The sequence below is a fragment of the Mobula birostris genome, chromosome 8 (assembly GCF_030028105.1).
Source record: "Mobula birostris isolate sMobBir1 chromosome 8, sMobBir1.hap1, whole genome shotgun sequence".
In the NCBI taxonomy this organism is placed as follows: domain Eukaryota; kingdom Metazoa; phylum Chordata; class Chondrichthyes; order Myliobatiformes; family Myliobatidae; genus Mobula; species Mobula birostris.
Window position 1 is genome coordinate 88,787,281 of NC_092377.1, and position 22,525 is coordinate 88,809,805.

At 44.6% G+C, this 22,525-nt stretch overlaps 1 protein-coding gene across 13 annotated transcripts in view; it reads left to right on the forward strand.

Annotated features, from left to right (window-relative positions):
- syne1b (spectrin repeat containing, nuclear envelope 1b) overlaps window positions 1-22,525 on the forward strand; it is a 500,086-nt gene that overhangs the window by 467,893 nt on the left and 9,668 nt on the right. For 10 of the 13 annotated variants that reach the window (XM_072265605.1, XM_072265606.1, XM_072265611.1 and 7 more), the window contains 8 exons: window positions 1,748-1,813; window positions 2,263-2,408; window positions 5,745-5,871; window positions 11,376-11,587; window positions 15,960-16,160; window positions 17,401-17,529; window positions 18,870-19,082; window positions 20,686-20,778. In XM_072265605.1, coding sequence (XP_072121706.1) covers window positions 1,748-1,813; window positions 2,263-2,408; window positions 5,745-5,871; window positions 11,376-11,587; window positions 15,960-16,160; window positions 17,401-17,529; window positions 18,870-19,082; window positions 20,686-20,778 — 1,187 coding nt within the window. The remainder of the gene's footprint in view (window positions 1-1,747; window positions 1,814-2,262; window positions 2,409-5,744; window positions 5,872-11,375; window positions 11,588-15,959; window positions 16,161-17,400; window positions 17,530-18,869; window positions 19,083-20,685; window positions 20,779-22,525) is intronic. The other 3 variants (XM_072265607.1, XM_072265609.1, XM_072265610.1) reach the window with 3 other exon arrangements.

A 22,525-nucleotide genomic window follows, 5' to 3' on the forward strand; every position in this document is an offset into this window, starting at 1 on the left:
GTGGGGTACCGCAAGGCTCAGTGCTGGGACCTCAGTTGTTTACAATATATATTAATGACTTGGATGAGGGAATTAAATGCAGCATCTCCAAGTTTGCAGATGACACGAAGCTGGGTGGTAGTGTTAGCTGTGAGGAGGATGCTAAGAGGATGCAGGGTGACTTGGATAGGTTGGGTGAGTGGGCAAATTCATGGCAGATGCAATTTAATGTGGATAAATGTGAAGTTATCCACTTTGGTGGCAAAAATAGGAAAACAGATTATTATCTGAATGGTGGCCGATTAGGAAAAGGGGAGGTGCAACGAGACCTGGGTGTCATTATACACCGGTCATTGAAAGTGGGCATGCAGGTACAGCAGGCGGTGAAAAAGGCGAATGGTATGCTGGCATTTATAGCGAGAGGATTGGAGTACAGGAGCAGGGAGGTACTACTGCAGTTGTACAAGGCCTTGGTGAGACCACACCTGGAGTATTGTGTGCAGTTTTGGTCCCCTAATCTGAGGAAAGACATCCTTGCCATAGAGGGAGTACAAAGAAGGTTCACCAGATTGATTCCTGGGATGGCAGGACTTTCATATGAAGAAAGACTGGATGAACTGGGCTTGTACTCGTTGGAATTTAGAAGATTGAGGGGGGATCTGATTGAAACGTATAAGATCCTAAAGGGATTGGACAGGCTAGATGCAGGAAGATTATTCCCGATGTTGGGGAAGTCCAGAACGAGGGGCCACAGTTTGAGGATAGAGGGGAAGCCTTTTAGGACCGAGATTAGGAAAAACTTCTTCACACAGAGAGTGGTGAATCTGTGGAATTCTCTGCCACAGGAAACAGTTGAGGCCAGTTCATTGGCTATATTTAAGAGGGAGTTAGATATGGCCCTTGTGGCTACGGGGGTCAGGGGGTATGGAGGGAAGGCTGGGGTGGGGTTCTGAGTTGGATGATCAGCCATGATCATAATAAATGGTGGTGCAGGCTCGAAGGGCCGAATGGCCTACTCCACCTATTTTCTATGTATGTTTCGAAGTATTATAGCACTCTAAACAGGACCCTTAATTGTAAAATTGCAACCAGCACCATTGGTTGCACTCCCACATTGGCCTGGCTCAGGATGAGGTAGAGTCCCCAACTCCATGTATTCCAGGAGGTTCGATCACATGACCACAGTCTACACACTTCGGCCTGGTAAACACGGCCTTCTGTATGCTCAGAAGGGTATTCTGGGGTGTATTATTCTGCTTTCTCTGCCCTACCCCTCTTCCCATCCTATCTTCCATGGTAAATGAAACTGATTAAAAAAATTTAAGAGAAATGGGGGGGGAAATATCAGAGGTTTTCCTTGCAAATTGTTTACAGTGCTATTAGTGGGAAAGACCAATCTTAGGAGAAAATCTTGAGAAACGCAGAGTTTCCAACTCTTGCTGGGCAATTCTTTGATTCAGATTCCAAGCACGAGCTCCAGATTGTTTTAGTATTGGATTTCAGGAACCCACCCCAGGTGTTGGACTTCTATGAATCCGAATTAAAAGTAGTCTTTAGATAATCAGCATCACTGTGCCTTGATTGGTTAAATGCCCTGCACTGAGACCTTTACCGTGATTTATTTTTAGAGGAGTGAAGGTTAGATCTTTTTTTTGTTTGTCCTCTAGCAGAAGTTTGTTTGGTGTTGGATCCTTCTGACAACAGTAGAAGATGGTACAGAGAGAAGAAGGGCCGTTGCCTGATATCAACTGTGTTCTTATTTTCACAGATGTAGTGATTCCTGAAAGCCCAGAAGCCTATCTAAAACTGACTGAAAATACTTTGAGATCCACTGGTAGGCATTCAACGATCCAAGCATGTTCTGGCTCTCCCACATCAAACTCTACCAAACCCAACCCACGTCATCCATTTTTAATACTGACCTTGCATCGTTCCTACCTGACCTCCAATTTGTATGCCTCACTTGTTTTGTGGAATGCAAATCCAACCGTAAACTCATTAACTTGCAGCTAATATTTGTGAACCGCCTTGGTCTAGTCTAGTGGCCAGTGCATGCTTGCCCTTCTGGGGTTCGCGGTCTGCCTTGTCCAGGTAGGTTTTGGATGGTGAAGGTCTACAATAGGTACCTCATCATCTGGTTCTGCACTAGATGGATGCTTAGGTAGTGTACTAAGTGTAATTACCCTGAGCCTTGATTGGATTTGCATGTGTTGTGCTTAGTTAGCAGCCACTGATTAACGTAGGTCCATCCTTCCTGCTTTCTTGATGTTCTTTTGTCTCCAGCAGGGGAGCATGGACACTTGGAAACACAGATCCGCCAGCTGGACAAAGCCCTGGACAAGAGCCGATACCACCTGCAGCAGACAGAGAATGTCATCCGCAGCAAAACGCCCACGGGTCCCGAGCTGGACTCCAGCTACTGGGGCTACGTGAGTCTGGGGGTGCAACAACTTGGGTCATTGGGAGCTCAGATGTTATGAGCCTAGGTCCAACCCAGGTGCATAGAATGGCCAAGCGAGCCCTCTGTATGTCTAATTCATTCACAAACGTTGTTCGGTGAGGATTTGAAACTGGGCTACTGTTCCTCTGCTGCACTGGAAAGGGAATACACCATTCCGCCCCTTGACCTTGTTCTACCCTTTAATCAGATCTTGCCTGATCTGTACATTGCTTCAAACAGTTGATGTTGTAATGTTTAAAACTCCTTGTATTGAATGTCCCTGATGCAGCTGCTTTTAGGCCAGTGTGACTTGGATAGGGATCTGGTGGAAATTCGGTCTTGTTGCACTGGGGATTCCATTGGGCTATTGACAGTGGAGATCTTGCCCGCCTTGCTGGGTACCACCAGAGGGACCTACATCTCAGTGAGATAACAGAGCATGAGGCATCATGGCGATGTTGGGAAGTGACTCTCTGAGTTATTTAAATATCTCTCGTGGTGTGGACATCTGCCTTTAATTTATTGATAGTGGGAAACTTTGCTCTCTCTACCTACTGTTCAAATTCCTCTGGTGTTGCCCGAGTATCCGAACTAGATCTGCATTTCACCAGAACCCGGGACATTGAGAAATGAGTCCCATCCATTTCTCCTAGTATTTTTGGACTGTTCCTGTTCTTTCTGATGGCTCTGAATGCTGAAACAGGCCGCGGGTTTGACCGGTTTCCTCCTGTTCCATTCGTAATCCAAAGGTGCTAGGGGAGTTCACACTTTGAACGTATCTCTCCATTGTGTCCATGCCCACCAATGGGTACTCATCCATGCTTGTCCGTTTTCCCACACTCAGCCAGCAGCTTTCTCTACCCCTGTGATTCAAGCATTTGACTAGATGTGCAAATGTTGTTGGAGTCTGTGCCTTCAGCTCTCTCTTGAGCACTGATTTACAGATACCCACCATCCTCGGGTGAAGCAAATTCTTCCTCAGATCAACACTCGATCTCCACACCCCTTACCTTCAATCCATACCCTCTGGTTTGATACTTTTCTGCTCGAAGGAAATGATTCTTATTCACACTCTATCATGCCCCTCAATCATGTTCCCAGGCAGCATCTTGATGAGATCTCTCTGTAGTCTCTCCAGTGCAATCGTCTCATGACACTCCTACAGTGCTCTGTCATTCACTAAGATTGTGCCCGATCCCTGAGTCAACTTCATGTCTCCATATAGTCCATGTCATTTAATCAACTGCCAGTGGTGAAAAATCCACCAAACAACTCAGCATTCACAGCAGACTGGGTTAGAGAATTTTGAAGGCCCTCAGTGGAAGATTAAATCCTCATCTCACTCCCTTGTGACTATGCTGTCCCACTTTGCCACTCTCCTACCTCTCTACTCCCCAGTCAACCAATCAGCTGTCTTTTTCAGATTCCTCTATGCTTCACTCAATGCTTACAGTCTTTTAAACTGCAGAGACTATATACTTAATCTTCTTGGATATCCTTTATTTCAGAAACCAAAAACTGTAGCATTGGGTTTGATCTGCACCCTACAAAACTTTGCACCTTTGTTTTGCTTGCCACATTCACTAATTCCCCATACCAGTGGGTTCCTCAGCATCTGCAGCAGAGGAGGTTGCTGTGATGTTTCAAGCTGAGCAATAGGTCTATGAGGGTTCTCGGTCATCAACACATGTGTCAAGCTGTAGTAAATTAAGGCACCTGGACTTGCTGTGTTGTCTAGAAGACATTTCGCTACTCACCTGAGAGGCTTTTTCGGTTCTGATCCATGGTGGGTAGTTTTCCGGCTTATAAACTCTGTGAGGTGTTTAAAGGTATTGCAATCACATGAGGGTTGTTAAGAGTTGTAGAGGTCATTAGTCTTTGCATGAATGGGACACTCCTTTGATGATAACAATGTATATTTTGGACAGGGAGGACAGGTGGTTTGAAAGAGGAGTTAAAGAAGGCATCTTTGTCAAACTGGAAAACCCATCCCTGAACAGAGGGTTTGGGTAGGACACCACCTATCAGCTATTTACAATGCAGTCCTAACATCCCTACCCCAGCATCTCCACAACAGTTCACACCTCCATTCATTCAAAGATAAGACTAGTGACCCTCTGCTTACCTCTACAACTCCTAATGACCCTGAACACACATAAAAGTTGCTGGTGAACGCAGCAGGCCAGGCAGCATCTCTAGGAAGAGGTACAGTCGACATTTCGGGCCGAGACCTTTCGTCAGGACTAACTGAAAGAAGAGATAGTAAGAGATTTGAAAGTGGGAGGGGGAGATCCGAAATGATAGGAGAAGACAGGAGGGGGAGGGATGGAGCTAAGAGCTGGACAGTTGATTGGCAAAAGGGATATGAGAGGATCATGGGACAGGAGGCCCAGGGAGAAAAAAAAGGCCGGGGGGAAGCCCAGAAGATGGGCAAGGGGTATAGTCAGAGGGACAGAGGGAGAAAAAGGAGAGGAGAGAAAAAGAAAGTGTGTATATAAATAAATAACAGATGGGGTGTGAGGGGGAGGTGGGGCTTTAGCAGAAGTTAGAGAAGTCAATGTTCATGCCATCGGGTTGGAGGCTACCCAGACGGAATATAAGGTGTTGTTCCTCCAACGTGAGTGTGGCTTCATCTTTACAGTAGAGGAGGCCGTGGATAGACATATCAGAATGGGAATGGAACGTGGAATTAAAATGTGTGGCCACTGGGAGATCCTGCTTCTCTGGTGGACAGAGCGTAGGTGTTCAGTGAAACAATCTCCCAGTCTGCGTCGGGTCTCACCAATATATAAAAGGCCACATCAGGAGCACCGGACGCAGTATATCACCCCAGCCGACTCACGGGTGAAGTGTCGCCTCACCTGGAAGGACTGTCTGGGGCCCTGAATGGTGGTAAGGGAGGAAGTGTAAGGGCATGTGTAGCACTTGTTCCGCTTACAAGGGTAAGTGCCAGGAGGGAGATCAGTGGGGAGGGATGGGGGGGACGAATGGACTGACTGTCCTAGAGATGCTGTCTGGCCAACTTTTATGTGTGTTGCTTGAAATTCCAGCATCTGCAGATTTCCTTGTGTTTGCGTTCTTAATGACCCTCATGTGATTGCTATGCTCTTAAACGACTCTCAGAGTTTATAAGCCGGGAAACTACCCACCATGGATCAGAACTGAAGAAGCCTCTCGGGTGAGTGGCCAAAAATCTTCTAGACGACACAGCAAGTCCAGTTGCCTTGATTTACCACTGTTGTATTGAATACAGCTTTTTGCCCCTCGCTGCCCTGCCCATGCGCGTCCCACACGTGCTCAGCTTTCCTATTCCTCTGTTCTGCAGATGAAACTCTTGTCGGAATGCCGTGGTAGTATTGAGACGGTGAAAAGGGTAGGACACAAACTGAAAGAGGAGGAAGACAAGCTGTCTGGCTTCATTAACCTAACGAGTACAGAGACACAGACTTCTGGTGAGTTATCAAATCAATGCCCATGCAACAACACTGTAGAGATGTAATTTAAAATACAGCATTTATTCAGTTTAATATATTTGACAAGAACAGATGAATTTACAGCTAGGCTTCTGGGGATTTTCCACATCTTGGGTAGACAACCAGGATTAACTGATTAGTCAACAGGGATAATGGATAAGACAACAAATACATTATCTTTGTATCACAGGACAGCAGAAAGCAAGCTGGGCTGTGGTCTTTCATTGCCTTGCAGTTTCTAAACCAGTGCCCTGTTGTGATGAGATGGACATTAGAGGGGCTGAAGAAGGACAGAAGGTAGGGGACGGGTGGTCCTAGCCACTGCTGCTGTATCATGGCTACAGCTGGGAGTGCCTGATTGCTGCTGCACAACTTAACTGATGGAGAGGGATTGGTGTGAATAATCAGCAGCGCCATTATAGTTGCATTGAGGGACCAGGATGTTTAGCCTCCACATTCCTCCAGAGTTGAGAATGCCATAGCCTCACCTCCCTCTTCAAGAATCAATGCCTGTACATCTCGGTTTTAAATGTCTGTCTTTAAACCTGTAGTTATGTCCCTTTGTTCAAGGTTCTTTCATGTGTGGGGAGATATTGACATCTTGATCCCTCTGAATCTTCTGTTTCTTTTAAACGAGACTATTTTGTGTCCTCTTTGGAAAGCCAGCAAACACTTGCCAGTTGTTTGTGATGGGAATTAGCCTGGTGAATTTCTTTTGGACAATCTCCAAAGCCAGAATATCCCCCCTTAAATAATGGGAACACATCTGTGCTCTGTACTTAAGGTGGCCTCGCCACTATCTGTGTAATTGTAACAATACTTCCCTGTTTCTAAACTCCAGTCCTTTTGCAATGAAGGCCAATAAAGCATTAATCTTCCCAGCTACTAGCCTCACTTGCCTGCTAAACTTTTTGTGATCCATGCAGATGAAATCCTAGGTCCTCCTGTACTTCACTCATCTGAAATCTGGATGACAGGCAAGATCCATCATCCTGATGAAGGTTCTATGTCCGAAATGTTGACTGTTTATTCCCCTCCATAGATGCTGCCTGACCTGCTGAGTTCCTCCAGCACTTTGTGCGTGTTGTACTGCCAGGTTAGATGCCCTTTATTTGCGGTTGTGTGGCAGAGCTGTTTGTGAATTGGGTAGTGACATTTTTCTCACTTAGAATGAAAAGAGTCATTAAATAGATTCCCCCAGCTCTGGTCTCATTCCTGCGAGGATTGCTGGAGAGTTCACCTCGGAATCATGGAGGTTGATGAGCTTATCTCTGGCTCATTTGGATATCATATATGGAGACACAAGAAACTGCAATTGCTGGAATCTGCAGCGACAAACAAGAAGCTGAAGAACTCAGTGAGTCAGGAGGTATCTTTGGAGGGAAATGGGAAAAGAAGCTTTCAGCTTTTGTGCTTCGTCTTGAGATAGTCCAGAAGGGTGAGCCCACTGAGAGCATCCAGTCCAAATGAAGCACCTGGCCAAGTACTAAAGACCTGTGCTGATCAACTGGCTGGAGTGTTCGCGATATCTATAACCTCTCACTTCAACAGTCTGAGGCATCCCCTTGCTTCAAGCAGGCTTCAGTTATTCTGGTGCCTAAGAAGAACGTGGTAACCTGCCTTAATGACTATTGACCAGTAGCTTTTATGTCCACTGTGATGAGAGATCATCGATGAAACATATCAGCTCTTGCCTGAGAGCAACTTGGATCTGCTCCATTTTGCCTACCATCACAACAAGTCAACAGCAGATACTGTTTCAATGGCTCTTCGGTCAAATCCTGGAACATCTGGACAGCGAAGATGCACACATCAGGATGCTCTTTATTGACTACAGCTCAGCATTCTATACTATCTTTTCCTCAAAACTAATCAATGAGCTTGGCCTCAACATCTCCTTTTGCAACTGGATCCTCGATTTCTCAGTCACTTTGGATTGGCAGCAACATCCCCTCCACAATCTCCCTCAGCACAGGTGCACCACAAGGCTGTGTGCTTAGTCCTTGCTTTACTTACTTCATATTTATGACTGTGAGGCTGAACTCAGCTCCAGTAACATTTATAAGTTTGCTGACGATACCACTGTTGTTGGCCGAATCAAAGGTGGTAATGAATCAGCATATAGGAGGGAGATTGAAAATCTGGCTGAGTGGTGCCATAACGATCTCTCACTCAATGTCAGCAAGACCAAGGAGCTGATTATTGACTTCAGGAGGAGGAAACCAGAGGTCCATGAGCCAGTTCTCATCAGGGGGTCAGAGGTGGAGAGGGTCAGCAACTTTAAATTGCTCTGTTTTATCATTTCAGAGGATCTGTTCTGGATCCAGCATGTAAGTGCCACTATGAAGAAAGTACTTTCTCTACTTTCTTAGAAAATTCGGCATGACAGCTGAAACTTTGACAAACTTCTATAGTTGTGTGATGGAGAGTACAGTATATGGACTGGTTGCATCATGGCCTGGTACGGAAAAAACACTGCCCTTGTGCAGAAAAGCCAACAAAAAGTAGGGGATATGGCCTAGTCCATCACTGGTAAAGCCCTCCCCACCACTGAGTACATCTATACGGACTGAAACATAGAAACATAGAAAATAGGTGCAGGAGTAGGCCATTTGGCCCTTCGAGCCTGCACCGCCATTCAGTATGATCATGGCTGATCATCCAACTCAGAACCCTGCACCAGCCTTCCCTCCATACCCCCTGATCCCTTTAGCCACAAGGGCCATATCTAACTCCCTCTTAAATATAGCCAATGAACTGGCCTCAACTGTTTCCTGTGGCAGAGAATTCCACAGATTCACCACTCTCTGTGTGAAGAAGTTTTTCCTAATCTCGGTCCTAAAAGGCTTCCCCCTTATCCTCAAACTATGACCCCTCATTCTGGACTTCCCCAACATCGGGAACAATCTTCTTGCATCTAGCATGTCCAATCCCTTTAGGATTTTATACGTTTCAATCAGATCCCCCCCTCAATATTCTAAATTCCAACAAGTATAAGCCTAGTTCATCCAGTCTTTCATCATATGAAAGTCCTGCCATCCCAGGAATCAATCTGGTGAACCTTCTTTGTACACCTTCTATGGCAAGGATGTCTTTCCTCAGATTAGGGGACCAAAACTGCACACAATACTCCAGGTGTGGTCTCACCAAGGCCTTGTACAACTGCAGTAGTACCTCCCTGCTCCTCTACTCGAATTCTCTTGCTATAAATGCTAGCATACCATTCGCCTTTTTCACCGCCTGCTGTACCTGCATGCCCACTTTCAATGACTGATGTATAACGACACCCAGGTCTCGTTGCACTTCCCCTTTTCCTAATCGGCCACTATTCAGATAATAATCTGTTTTCCTGTTTTTGCCACCAAAGTGGATAACTTCACATTTATCCACATTAAATTGCATCTGCCATGAATTTGCCCACTCACCTAACCTATCCAAGTCACCCTGCATTCTCTGAGCATCCTCCTCACAGCTAACACTGCCGCCCAGCTTCATGTCATCCACAAACTTGGAGATGCTGCATTTAATTCCCTCATTCAAGTCATTAATATATATTGTAAACAACTGGGGTCCCAGCACTGAGCCTTGCGGTACCCCACTAGTCACTGCCTGCCATTCTGAAAAGGTCCTGTTTATTCCCACTCTTTGCTTCCTGTCTGCCAACCAATTCTCTGTCCACATCAATACCTTATCCCCAATACCATGTGCTTTAAGTTTGCACATTAATCTCCTGTGTGGGACCTTGTCAAAAGCCTTTTGAAAATCCAAATATACCACATCCACTGGTTCTCCCCTATCCACTCTACTAGTTACATCCTCAAAAAAATTCTGAGATTCGTCAAACATGATTTTCCTTTCACAAATCCATGCTGACTTTGTCTGATGATTTCACCGCTTTCCAAATGTGCTGTTATCACATCTTTGATAACTGACTCTAGCAGTTTCCCCACCACCGATGTTAGGCTAACCGGTCTATAATTCCCTGGTTTCTCTCTCCCTCCTTTTTTAAAAAGTGGGGTTACATTGTCGGAGGAAAACAGCATCCATCATTGTGGACTCCCACTATCCAGCCATGCTCTCCTCTCTCTGCTGCCATCAAGAAGGTGGTACAGGAGCCTCAGGACCTGCACCACCAGGTTCAGGAACAGATATTACCCCTTAACTATCAGGCTCTTGAACTAGTGAGGATAACTTCACTCTCCCCATCGCTGAAATGTTTCCGCAATCTATGGACTCACTTTCAAGGACTTCTCATCTCATATTCTCGTTACTCATTGCTTTTTTATTTATTCACTCATTCATTCTTTCTTTTTGTATTTTCACAGTTTGTTTTTTTTCATACTGGTTGTTTGTCTGTCCTGTTGGGTGTGGTCTTTGAATGTATTGTGTTTCTTGTATTTACTGTGATTGCCCGCTAGACGTTAATCTCTGTGTTGCATATGGTGACATATATGACTTTGATTTTAAAAAAAATTACTTTTGAGGTTCTCCAGGCTAATTCCTGGGATGAGAGGCTTGCCTATTGCAAGTAGATAAAAAGATTTAAATTCTGTGAGGGGTGTTGTGTGTGGTTGTCATAACAACCAAGGCACCATCCATTTCATCACGTGACCAGTTGTAGCAACAGTTTGCTGGAGGAACTCAGCAGATCAAGCAGCGTCTGTGAGGGGATAACTCTTGACAACTTTTTTGGGTCGAAACCCTGCATAAGGACTCATTTGCCTGGTTTTTAAATCCTTTTGTATTCAGTTTAATTGGATTTTTCTTTTGGACGAAGGCCCAGGCAAGTCCTAGACCAACTGGGTTGTTCCATTCCGTGTCAGTGAGCCCCAGGTACCCCATTCCTGAGCTACTTGCCCCGGCTGGGCAAATAATCAGCAGGATGTAGACAAGTCCCAGGCATGAAATCTGGGACAGAAAGCAAGCTTCAATCCTGCACTCAAAGCTCCTAAAGAGAACGTATTCCATTTGATGTGTCACATTGCTCCATCCTGTGGTGTTACTTTGTGTATATTGGCTGATGGGAAGAAACTGTAGCAGGTTACTGTAAAATCTCCTTTGTCAGTCTTCAAATCTCTTGAGTGTAAGTAAGATCCGCTGGGAATCTGTTTTTCTTAAATGAGGCGATGTCTGTCTGGATTTGCTAATATTCTGATGAAACCCCTAGGTTCAGAACTCAGCCCTAGAATGAATTTTTCATGCAGGACTTAAAGTCAAGTCTATTGTCACATACCCAAGTACATGTATGCACAGGTACAATGATGAATGTAATTGCAAGAGCATCACAGGCAAGTAGCAGCATTCACAAGAGCAACAAACATCAGTCCCATAAACTGTACCAGTGATGATTGTGCTGGTTGGTTCAAGATCTGAATAACTGAAGGGAAGTACAATTTAGTCTGTTTCTACAGGCGACTGTGTAACCAGTCAGAACCGGGCAGCAGTGAGCTAACTCATTAAGGTCTGCCTTGTTTCCTGTGCAGGGGTGATTGAGCGCTGGGAGCTGATCCAAGCCCAGGCTCTTAACAAGGAGCTGAGAATGAAACAGAACCTCCAGCAGTGGCAGCAGTTCAATTCTGACCTCGTCAGCATCTGGGAATGGCTGGCAGAGACCGAGGAAGAGCTCGAGCACCTCAGCAGGCTGGACAACAGCACAGACATCCAGACCATCGAGCTGAGGATCAAGAAGCTCAAAGTATGGCTCAACTTTATTTTCTGAGCAGTAAACAGATGGCTACGCTTCAGTTTGAAACTAAGTAATGCTTACTTTCTCTCCGATGCCAACACCACTATGTGTCCAACATTGCACAGACTCAGCAGGTCTGTAGCTGAAACCCTGCTCTATGCCTTTCTCAACACCAGACTCCGCTATGCTCATGATCTTCTGACTCTCCTCTCACTCTCTGCAAACTTGTGCAGCCTGTGTCCTGTCCTGGAGTTTATCCCATTTAGGTTTTACATCTCAGCCAGTTGATTAATGATGGCTTCTAGTCCAACTATACTTTGATTTTTAGTTTCCTCTCTCTGACCCTGACCTTGACCTTCCCCACCTTAGTGCACTCCTGATTACCTTCCTCCTGCCCATTATGTTCAACATGCGTTCATCTGTCGTGGGCTCAAACTCTGAAACTTCATGCCCTCAACCTCATAGCTTTCTTCCTTCAGGTATCAAAGTTCAAAGTAAATTTATCAAACTACATACATGTCACCATATTCAACCTTTGAGATTCATTTCCTTGTTCATACCTGTCAAAACCAATCTTCTGCATCAAGCTTTTTCCTCTCCCCATCAGAGTTGATACCAATTTTTGTCCAATCACGTTTCAGTAACTTTATATTGGATTTAACAGTGCGGAAAATGGTGCAATCACTATCTACTGGGATTATGGGTATGGAAATAAGCATTGGGATTGGGAATATGGAAGTGGTTCACTTCCCCTGTATTGGGATTGTATTGTCTAGATTTAAAGAATGAAAAAACAAGATTGTCCACATTTGGTACAATCTTCCTCAAGTGCTCCTCGCACCAGTCTTGTGCCTTTACCTTGGTAGTTTGCTAGGTTTGATTTGTAGATGGCTTAGTATCCAAGTGACATCCAGGTAATAAGTTATGTTTTGTTTAAAATAAAGTTTTTTTGCAGTTGGGGGAACCATTGACATTATTGTTTGATAATCTAGAATGCCCTGTTGAATGTCCAGATCCGAGTTAATGGGTAGATACTGGTGTGATCAATCCACAACGAATCTTTTTAATGCCAATGTCAAATCATTATATGTAATGTTTATGAAGTAGGTTCGGGGTGGGCATGGTATTACATAGAAGTCTTCTCTCATAGGTTCTTTATGTGGCGCGGACCTTTCCTGAGTGCATCCCTAGTACGTACTATTTGGCAACACTTGATTGTTGCTGAAAGCCTCTTCCCCACTTCCTCCAGCAATTTGATGTCTATTCCAGATGAATCCCAAGGAATAGCTCATTGAGCACAGAATTCTGTGCAAGCAAGCTGTTGGGGATGAAGTGAAAAAGATGTGGATGTTTCTGTCCCCATGGAACCTTCCAGAGAGGAGTAGCTGATGGGCTTGGTTTCTACTACTGCCTCAGCAGGAGCTCAGTGTGGCTGACTTAGTTTCTGTGTGTAGAGCTCGAAACTTCAGAGTTGTGTGGATTTAGATCTGCATCAGAGTTTCTAGAGTTCAAAGTTCATTTATTGTCAAAAGTATGCATACTATATACAACCTTGAGATTCGTCTCCTTACAGGCAGCTACAAAACAAAGAAACCCAGTCGAACCCATTTAAAACAAATCGTGCAAACAATGAAAGTAAGCAGAAAACATTCAGAACTGAAGTTTACAAAAGTGAGCCCACAGCCACGAAGCCAGTCCTCACTGTAGCCAGTTCAGGAGCCTGTTAGTCACAGCCTCAGTTCAGTGTAGAGATGAGTAAACCTCATGGACAGGCAAGCTGAACCAGCCCATCCCTGGACACCCTGACCTAATCAATCTGGCTTAAATCATCCAAGCCTCAGGTCGTTCCTCACTCTTGGGTCAGGACCCTGCTGCTACACTTACCTTAAGAGAGGATTGCCATGTTCGGCATTGGTACATGAAGTGACCTGTTTACATAAAATTGTAAAAACTTCAACAGTCCAACGGTACAAGTATTTCATACTTCAGTAAACTGACCTTGAATATTAATCGTGGTTTTTTTAAAGTTCCACCTAGACGTGTATCAAATTTGTATGGGAATTGTTTGCCAACAAATCAAATTTGTATTGGTGCTCAGCACTTCTGTTGATTTTGTTTTAATTACCACAGTTTTCTTTCAACTGTTTTCTCCATGATTAATTCTGCTCTCAACAGGCTGGATTAGTTCCAAGGATTCCAGTTGTTGGGGGTTGCAATACCAGTGCCGTAGCTCCACCAGTGTCAGGGAGGTGTAACTGCAGGACAACACACCAGCCATTTCCTTTACATTAGTGCTGAAAGGCAGACCCATTTTAATCTCAAGAACTTTTGTAAATTTGTAAATTGATTTAATATTGCCACGTACACAGGTACAGGACAAAACTTTTTTGCGTACCATCCATACAGATAATTTCATAAAATCAGTACATTGAGGTGGTGATTGTCTGGCGTATCCAACAATGACAGGATACTGGTGCGGGAGAGATTTTAAAGTAGGGCAGTTCCACTCTCTTGAAAGTCCGGGTCCCATGGTATGAGTAGTCATCACAAGCTGGGTCTTCCTTGGTTGCAGTGGATGACCATGACTTCGTTTGTGCCTTGTCATGGCTTTTGCTCTCCACGAAATGTTACAAAACCACCGTTCAGGCTGTTGGATCTCACTCTAGGTCTCCCTTGCCCAGTCTGCCAGAGCTGATGTCATACGTTAGGACTGGCATGTCCCTATTTCACTGGGGTATGAGGCCCGCCGGCTGCCCCCACCTGGTGAGCCGGCCCGTCAAAGTGACGTACCAGATATGGCCAGCGTGGCATGCAAGCAGCTACCTGGAGCCAGAGGTGGGAGCGGAGTGTCCAGTGGGGTTCAAAGGTGAATGAGCTGCCCCAGGGCAAAGGAGAAAGTGCAGGCAGGCAATAAACTGCCAGGTCATGACGACTACAGTTGTCAAACCAAGCCATTATACATCTGGGTAGGATGCTTTCAGTAGTGCATTTATAAAAATTGTTCAGAGTCAATGAGGCAGCATTAAATTTTGTTAGCTTCCAGAGACGCTGGTGAGCTTTCTTAGCCACGGCATTGATGGTTGTACAGACAGGCTATTGGTGATGTTCACTCCTAGAAACTTGAAGCTGTCAAACCTCTTGACCACAGAAGCATATACACCCCCACAGAAGCATATACACCTCCACCTTCCTAGCACTGAGGCAAGGTTGTTGTCGTGATACCATGTCACCAGGCTCGGCTTCCCATCTCCTTCCTGTACTTGACTCATCATTACTTAAGGTTCAGCCACTCTGGGGGGGTGTCATCTGCAGACCTGTAGATGGATTTAGACCAGGATCTGGCCACGCGGATGTGAGATTACATATAGCAAGTTAAGTAGGGGACTGTGGACACATCCTATTAGTGCACCATTGCTGTGGATAATCGTAGTGGAGCTGTTACTGAGAATCCTTACTGATCATGGTGTGCTAATCGGGAAGTTAAGGATCCAGTAGCAAAGGAAGTCGTGAGTCCCAAGTCTCAGCATTTGGAGATGAGTTTGCTTGGGATTAGGGTTGAATGTGGTGTTGAAGTCAATAAACAATCGCCTAATGAAGGTGTCTTTACTGTCCAGGTGCTCAGAGATGAGGTCGGGGCCAGGGAGATGGCATCCACTGTAGACCTGTTTCTAGGGTAGGCAAATTGCAGTGGGTTGAGGCTGCTTGGGTTGTGGCCATGACCATCTTCTCCAAGCACCTCATGGTGGATATCAGAGCCACAAGTGGTAGTCATTAAGGCACGTTAACTTGTTTTTCTTTGGTACCAGGCTGACTGTGGTCATAAAGCAGCTAGGACTCTCAGAATAAAGTATTTTAGATGCTAAACGTAGAGAAAGAGCTGAAATGGATGCAAATCCAAAGGAGATATAGGAGAAAAAGAATTTCAGGATGTATATATTGTATACATTTCTCTGACATTAAATGTACCTATTAAACGCTATGGAGATATAAGCTTGGCCTTGTTGGGCTTTCAGTCTGCCGTATTAGGATAGCTGCGGGTTGTTTGGAGCAGAGGTGTTTCTGCGCAGTAGTGGCCAAGGAGCCAGAGAACGCAGATTAATGAACTCCATGCTAGACTGAATTCGAGGTGTAGTATGCTTTAAGGGGATATTTTCCATGATAGATGTTGACCTCGGGAACTTCAATTGACACAACTCATCTGTGCAAATGTAAAATTCTTTTAATATATAATATTCAATGTGTTATTTGCTCTCACAACCGCCAGTAGTTTTCCTAAGGTGTTGAGCAAATGCAAAGACTTTGGATGCGAGATGTTCTCTTCCCCCGTTCACTCAGTCAACTGATGAAGTGTCACCTCAGTTACCCTGTGCATTTGTTTCAGGAGCTACAAAAGGCGGTTGATAATCGGAAGGCTATCATCTTGTCCATAAACCTGTGCAGTGGCGAGTTCACGCAGTCGGATACCAGTGACACGCAGGAGCTCCGGGAACGTTTGAGCCAAATGAACAAGCGGTGGGATGGAGTTGGCAGCCTGCTGGAGGCCTGGCGTCGCACCCTCCAGGACGCCCTCATGCAGTGCCACGTAAGTTCTGCTGGCGGCACACTGGGCAGAATTGTGCTTAGTCCATTGTATTCTGGATGTGGATAAGGCTTGTGCTCCTCAGGTTATATTGCTTAACCCATCACAGGCAATCCAGCGAATAGGTGGTTTTGAATTGCTGACAGTGTACAAATTGTATGAACCTTTTTTAAAAGCAACTGTTTTAAATGCTTTATACTCATTGAAGTACTTCCAGACTGCAGGTTTTGTAATGTAGGGAACTGTTTCTGCATTGTAAGCTCATTCAAGCGCCAGGGAAATTTTGTCATTGAGAGCTGATGCAAGTTTGTTTCTTTATTGATATACAATGCAGAATAGCCCCTTCCGGCCCTTTGAGCCACACCACCCAGCAACCTCCAGCTTTAATCCTAGCCTAATCACAGGACCAATTAACCTTCCAACCTGTCTTTGGACTGTGGGAGGAAACCAGAGCACCTGGAGGAAACCCCTGCGGTCACAGTGAGAATGTATAAACTCCTTACAGGCGGCACCAACAGGCAGTGCATGTCGACATAAAAACATCACAATGTGTATTTAATACATCCCACGTTTTCCACAACCACAACCTGTCGTGAAGTGTTTTGGAAGGTCAGAAGAAGGTGGGTGTAAGGGATGTTTCTCCCTATCTCTACTCAGTCACTGTGAAGCTGGCAGCTCAGGCACTTCCCAATGAGATGAACCGGTCACTTCAGACAACTAACGTAGTATGTTTGAAGAAAGTTCTGACCTCATTATTACTGATAAAATTTTTGTAGGTCTTCCTTGCGTCTTCTCCAGTGTCCCTTAGTTTGTTATAGTGAAGGCACATTATTTCAAAGGCTGAGTGAATCCACGTTCCACATTTCTCTTCTGTCAGTGTGCAAATTATTTCATAATGACTAACTACAAAGCTGCTTTCCATCAGTTTATTAACCTGCCCTAATCCCTGGATCAATTGCTTTGCTCTTTAAGTAGAGCCTTGGAATCTGTAATACCGCTAAGGGCCCAATGAGAATTTCTGTTGAGCATCTCATATGAAAAATGTTGGCGTCACCTGTTGGTCAGGATGAAATGTGGGTCTCAGTCCTGGAATGGGACTTCGTCTCTTGATCTTGTGCCTCTCGTCTCAGTGCTGCCACTGAGCCACAGTTGACAAACTGATGGCAGGTAACTCCTGGTGCTTGAAACTGGCAGGTCTACCACAATGTGTCTGACTTCAGCTTTTACACACTTATACCTGCAGGACTTCCATGAAATGAGCCACGGCCTGCTGCTCTGGCTGGAGAATATAGACAGAAGGCGGAACGAGATCCTCCCCATTGACCCTAATCTGGATGAGGACACCCTCCAGGACCATCACAAGACCCTAATGGTGAGAACCCACACTGGGTTTTGTTCTGTTCTTAGTGAGCTAGTTTAACTCTTCTTACTGAGTGACTGAGCTTAGGTAGTGACCCTGGTAGGAGGGACAGGGAACGGCGTTTGGACAAATACACTGAATTCTGCTTGTACTTAGAATTCCAGAACACTTTCCTCAGGTTCACACTGAATCCTGTGGTTTGTGTGCCCAAGTTGGCATACACAAAAAATATTGTTGGTGCACAGCATGCAGTGCAACCCTTCGATTCTTTAAACCTCATCCATAATACAAACGTTTGTACAAAGGTACTTAAGGATCACCTTTACAGCCAAACGAAGCAGCAGATTAATTTTTTTTAACAACCCGAGAGCAGTATGATGTTTTCACTGGAATATCTCACACCGGCTTGCTACCAGCTGGACAGTTGAGGGAACATGTGAAGATGGATAAAATGTTTTAAAATCATCGTAGACCTGGTGTACACATCAGTATTTGGATAGTGAATGGTTATTATTTAAAAATAATACTTTTTTATTGTATTTTTTAAATAGTAATTTTTGAACAGGTTTTCTAAAATGCTTCATTTACTTCAATCTGTCTCTTATTCTTTTATTAATAGTACGCAATGAATACAAGTTAATAAGAGAATGAATCCCTTTTGATTACTGCCTATAAAGGCTAATAAAGTTCAAAGCAAATTTATTATCAAAGTACATATATGTCACCATATATGACCCGTGACATTTTCTTGCAGGCATACTCAATAAATCCAATAACCAGAACAGAATCAATCAAAGACCGCACCAACAGGGTGGACAACCAGTGTGTAAATGACAATAAACTGTGCAAATACAAAACGAAAGGAAAAATCAAAGAAATAATAAGTAAATAAACTATAAATGTCAAAAACATGAGATGAAGAGTCCTTGAAAGTGAATCCATAGGCTGTGGGAACAGTTCGGTGGTAGGGCAAGTGAAGTTATCCCCTCTGGTTCGGGAGCCTGATGGTTGAGGGGCAATAACCATTCCTGAACCTGTTAGTGTGAGTACCTTCTTCCTGATGACAGCAGTGAGAAGAGAGCATGTCCTGGCTTGTGGGAGTCCCTGTTGGTGGATGCTGCTCTCCTGCAACAATGCTGTGTGTAGATGTGCTCATTGATGGGGAGGGCTTTACCAGTGCTGGACCGGGCCGTATCTACTATGTTTTGTCGGATTTTCCATCAGATTCTGGACACTTGTTAATAATAAATTGACTGGCAGTGCAGGCAAAAGCTGTGGGAGTAATGCAGAACGCATGAAGTAGATGGGTCTTTCATCCTACTTAAAAGCTGTTATCTTGGGCTTTGATTTAGCAAATCAGACGGGAGCTGCTGGAGTCCCAGCTGAAAGTGGCGTCCCTCCAGGACATGTCCAGCCAGTTGCTGGTTAATGCCGAAGGCAACGACTGTCTCGAAGCAAAGGAGAAGGTTCATGTCATCGGCAACCGTCTCAAGCTGCTCCTAAAAGAGGTCACCCAAGACCTGAAGGAACTGGAGAGACTCTTGGAGAACTGTGGAAGTCAAGTGGTAGGTCATTAGATTCAGTTCACAAATGTATTAAATCTACCATCCTAGTTCATTTCCAGTGAAGGCAGCACCATCTTTGTGAAAGTGTCCAGCTGGCTTCCACTGGGTTGACTACTTTGAGTTATAGTAATATTTGCTAAGTGGCGTGTTTCTGAAAATTTCCCCACTTTGTTAGTGGACTAGAATTAATATAATCTTATTCCAGACACTGTCACTGTGAAGATAATGGAGTGTATTGTCCTCATTCACATTGAAGTTGAGTCTATTCACATATGTTGTGTTAAGCTCCACTCACAGGAGTGTGTGCATGCTAGATGTCTTTTTGTGTTGTGTTGGTCTGGATCTAGTCATGTCACAGTCATGCTTTGTCCTAGCCAGGATCCATTGGCACTGTCATAATACTTGTGTGCATCAGTCAGTGTTCATTCATGCTATTATTGTGAGGTGATGCATTAACCACATCAAATAAGTGTATGGCCTTGGTGTTCATTCATGTTACAATTGTGTGGCATGTCGGGTTCGTCACACATCAGCATCTGTGTGCTGCTGTTGTCCATTTCCATTAAAAGTGTGAGATGTTAGATAGCTTCAATCGCATTAAAATTGTGTGTAGCCCTGTTCATTTGGGTTTAAATTGTCTGTGCTGTAAGTTCACGCATGTTGTAATTTGAATGTGTTGGGTTTCATTCATGGTCTCGGTCATTGTTCACTCATATGGTTAATTCTGTATGTTTACTAATTGTTTGTGTAATTTTAGCAAGTGTTGATTTCCACTATAATTGTCTGTACTTTAGGATCAGTTGTGTGTTGTAGTGGTGTGAGTCAGACTCTGAGGCTCCATGGCCGGTGCATTTGTATCCCAGTTACAACCTCACCAGCTTGAAGTTATTCTCACCTCACTCAACTCGAGTTGCTGCACGTGGTCACTTCATGTACTTGGAGTATTCCACCGCAGGCTCAGTGGAAGCCCTGGGGGCACATTGCAGAGTGTCACCTACACTATGCCTTTGTGTTCCTCCCCACAGCATGGGAACCCCTCCATCCTGCCTCCAGGGCCAGAGGATATTGGCTTAGGAACATATCCACTTGATAAAAATTTGAAAGAACTTTGAGGTAAAGTTTCATCGAATCAGAGCCAGGTTTCCCCTCCTTGCCAGCAAACCGGGGGTGGGGGGGGGGAATGCACATGTGCTCAAAATCATTGCATTTATGGCAGAAATACCAAATACATAGAATGTGCTGCTCCAGTAGGGAGTTGTACCTTACTGAGGAAATTGTAAGCCTTGACCAGAGGGGTAGAGAATCAAATAGCTTGGGGAGCAGTTAAATGAACTTCCTGCACAGACTAAATTTTAATAAATTGGGACAAGTAACTGCAAATGCTAATTGACATGTACAAGATTTAGCAGCTCTGTTTACTGTTGTATCTGCGCTGGGGTTTTCAGCGTATGTCTTTGCCTGTGACTCACTCATTCCTACAGCCCGGTGAGAACACAAGTACAGAACCTTTGCGCGTGACTCTTACCCTCTCCGATTGTTTCTCTTCTGTTGCTGTTGGCGCTGTTGAGGCGAGCCGGCTTAAGGAACTCCTTCTTCCTTTCAGGACCTGGTGTCGTGGTCTTCAGCGGATGATTTGGACACCTCCGGCTCCGTCAGCCCAGTGTCCGGTGCAACCTTTCCCGTTCGATCCAGACCGGTAATTCACCTCCACCACTCTCTATAGCCAACATGGTAGGGCAGGAACAAGCACCTGACAGCTGGTGCCACACTATCATACAAAGAGCACCACCTCTCCCCCAGAACAGGAAGTACAGCCCAGCACCCTCCCCCCCCATCCACCCCCCACCCCTTCATGCACTTCCTTGCTTATTCCTCCCTCCCCTCTCTCCCCTGCATGGAATTGAGAAAAATTGTAAATTTTTACCTCAGTTAAACGTTCTTGTTTTTGACCGTTTGTACTTCTAAATTATTTTTTTTTTCTCTCTCTGAGTTCTGGGCGATTTGTTTATTGTTTGCTCCAAAATTTCTGTCTGTTAATCAACCCTAGTTCTTTGAATTGATTTTTCTTCATTCACCAGTGGTAGCTTTTGTAAAGGAAAACTGGCTCTCTGTTACAGTTCAGCTTCGCAACATAGTATGCCACCAATCGCACATCTCCCTCATAACGTTACAACGAATATTTAACCATCATTTGAAACCACATGCACAATGGTACATGCAGTGGCCAGTTTATTAGGTACACTTGTACACCTCATTAATGCAAATCTCTAAGCCAATCATGTGGCAGCAATTCAAAGCCTAAAAGCATGACGACATGGTCAAGAGATTCAGACCAGACAGAGCAGGGATAAAAGTGACTGCGACCACGGAATGTTTGTTGGTGCCAGACGGGGTGGTTCGAGTATCTCAGAAACTGCTGATCTCCTGGGATTTTCACGCACAGTAGCCTCCAGAGTTTACAGAGAATGATGTTTAAAAAAAAAACAAAAAAAATCCAGTGAGCAGTAATACTCTGGGTGAAAACACCTTGTTAATGAGAGAGGTCAGAGGAGAATGACCAGACTGGTTCAAGCTGACAGGAAGACAAAAGTAACTGAAATAACCACGTGTTACAACAGTGGTGTGCAGATAAGCATCTCTGAATGCACAACATGTCAAACCTTGAAGTGGATGGGCTACAGCAGCAGAAGACCATGAACATACACTCAGTGGCCACTTTATTAGGTACAGGAGGTTCCTAATAAAGTGGTCACTGGGTGTACTATAAGTAGTTAATATTACAATGCAACATCAAATCAGCAAGTTTAACAAAGTTACCAGTGATAACTGGGTCTTGTGCGTCAGTGAAGAGTCTATTGATCTACCATACCGGTTCCATTCCTGATGGATTCTGTTTATTGATCTCAGTTAGAATGGAAGGATAAGTGGCAGGGGTGTAACCAGCACCCTTGACCTTTGGTTCTCTTATCATCGTAAGGAACAACATGCTTTCATATCACACCGTTCAATGCCATAAAATGTCAGTGGTGCTTCACCCTAGGCTCGAACAAATACAGGCACTCCCCGAGTTATGCATGTGCCGACCTACGAAGTCTGGCTTCGCTCAAATTCTCCCATTCACTTTAAAACATTTTATTACTAATGTTATGATAATGAAATGTTTTTCAGGTATTCATTAATGAGTGGATAAAAGTATATATTCCTTTATCTTCTGTTTGCTGCAGCCAGTGATGTTGTGTAAGATCAATGGGGAAAGTTCCTTCCTACTATTAAGGCGCAATAGACGAGAGGAGGTTAAGCGTTTAAAATTGTGAATGAATGGGGTGAGTTTGAATAAAGGCAACTCCTTAAGGTGGTTGAGGTCCTGGTATAGGGCTGTCTAAGGTTAAATGGGAGAACTTTGGGACAAAGTGGAACTTGTCAGCTTCACTCCCATCTGTGGT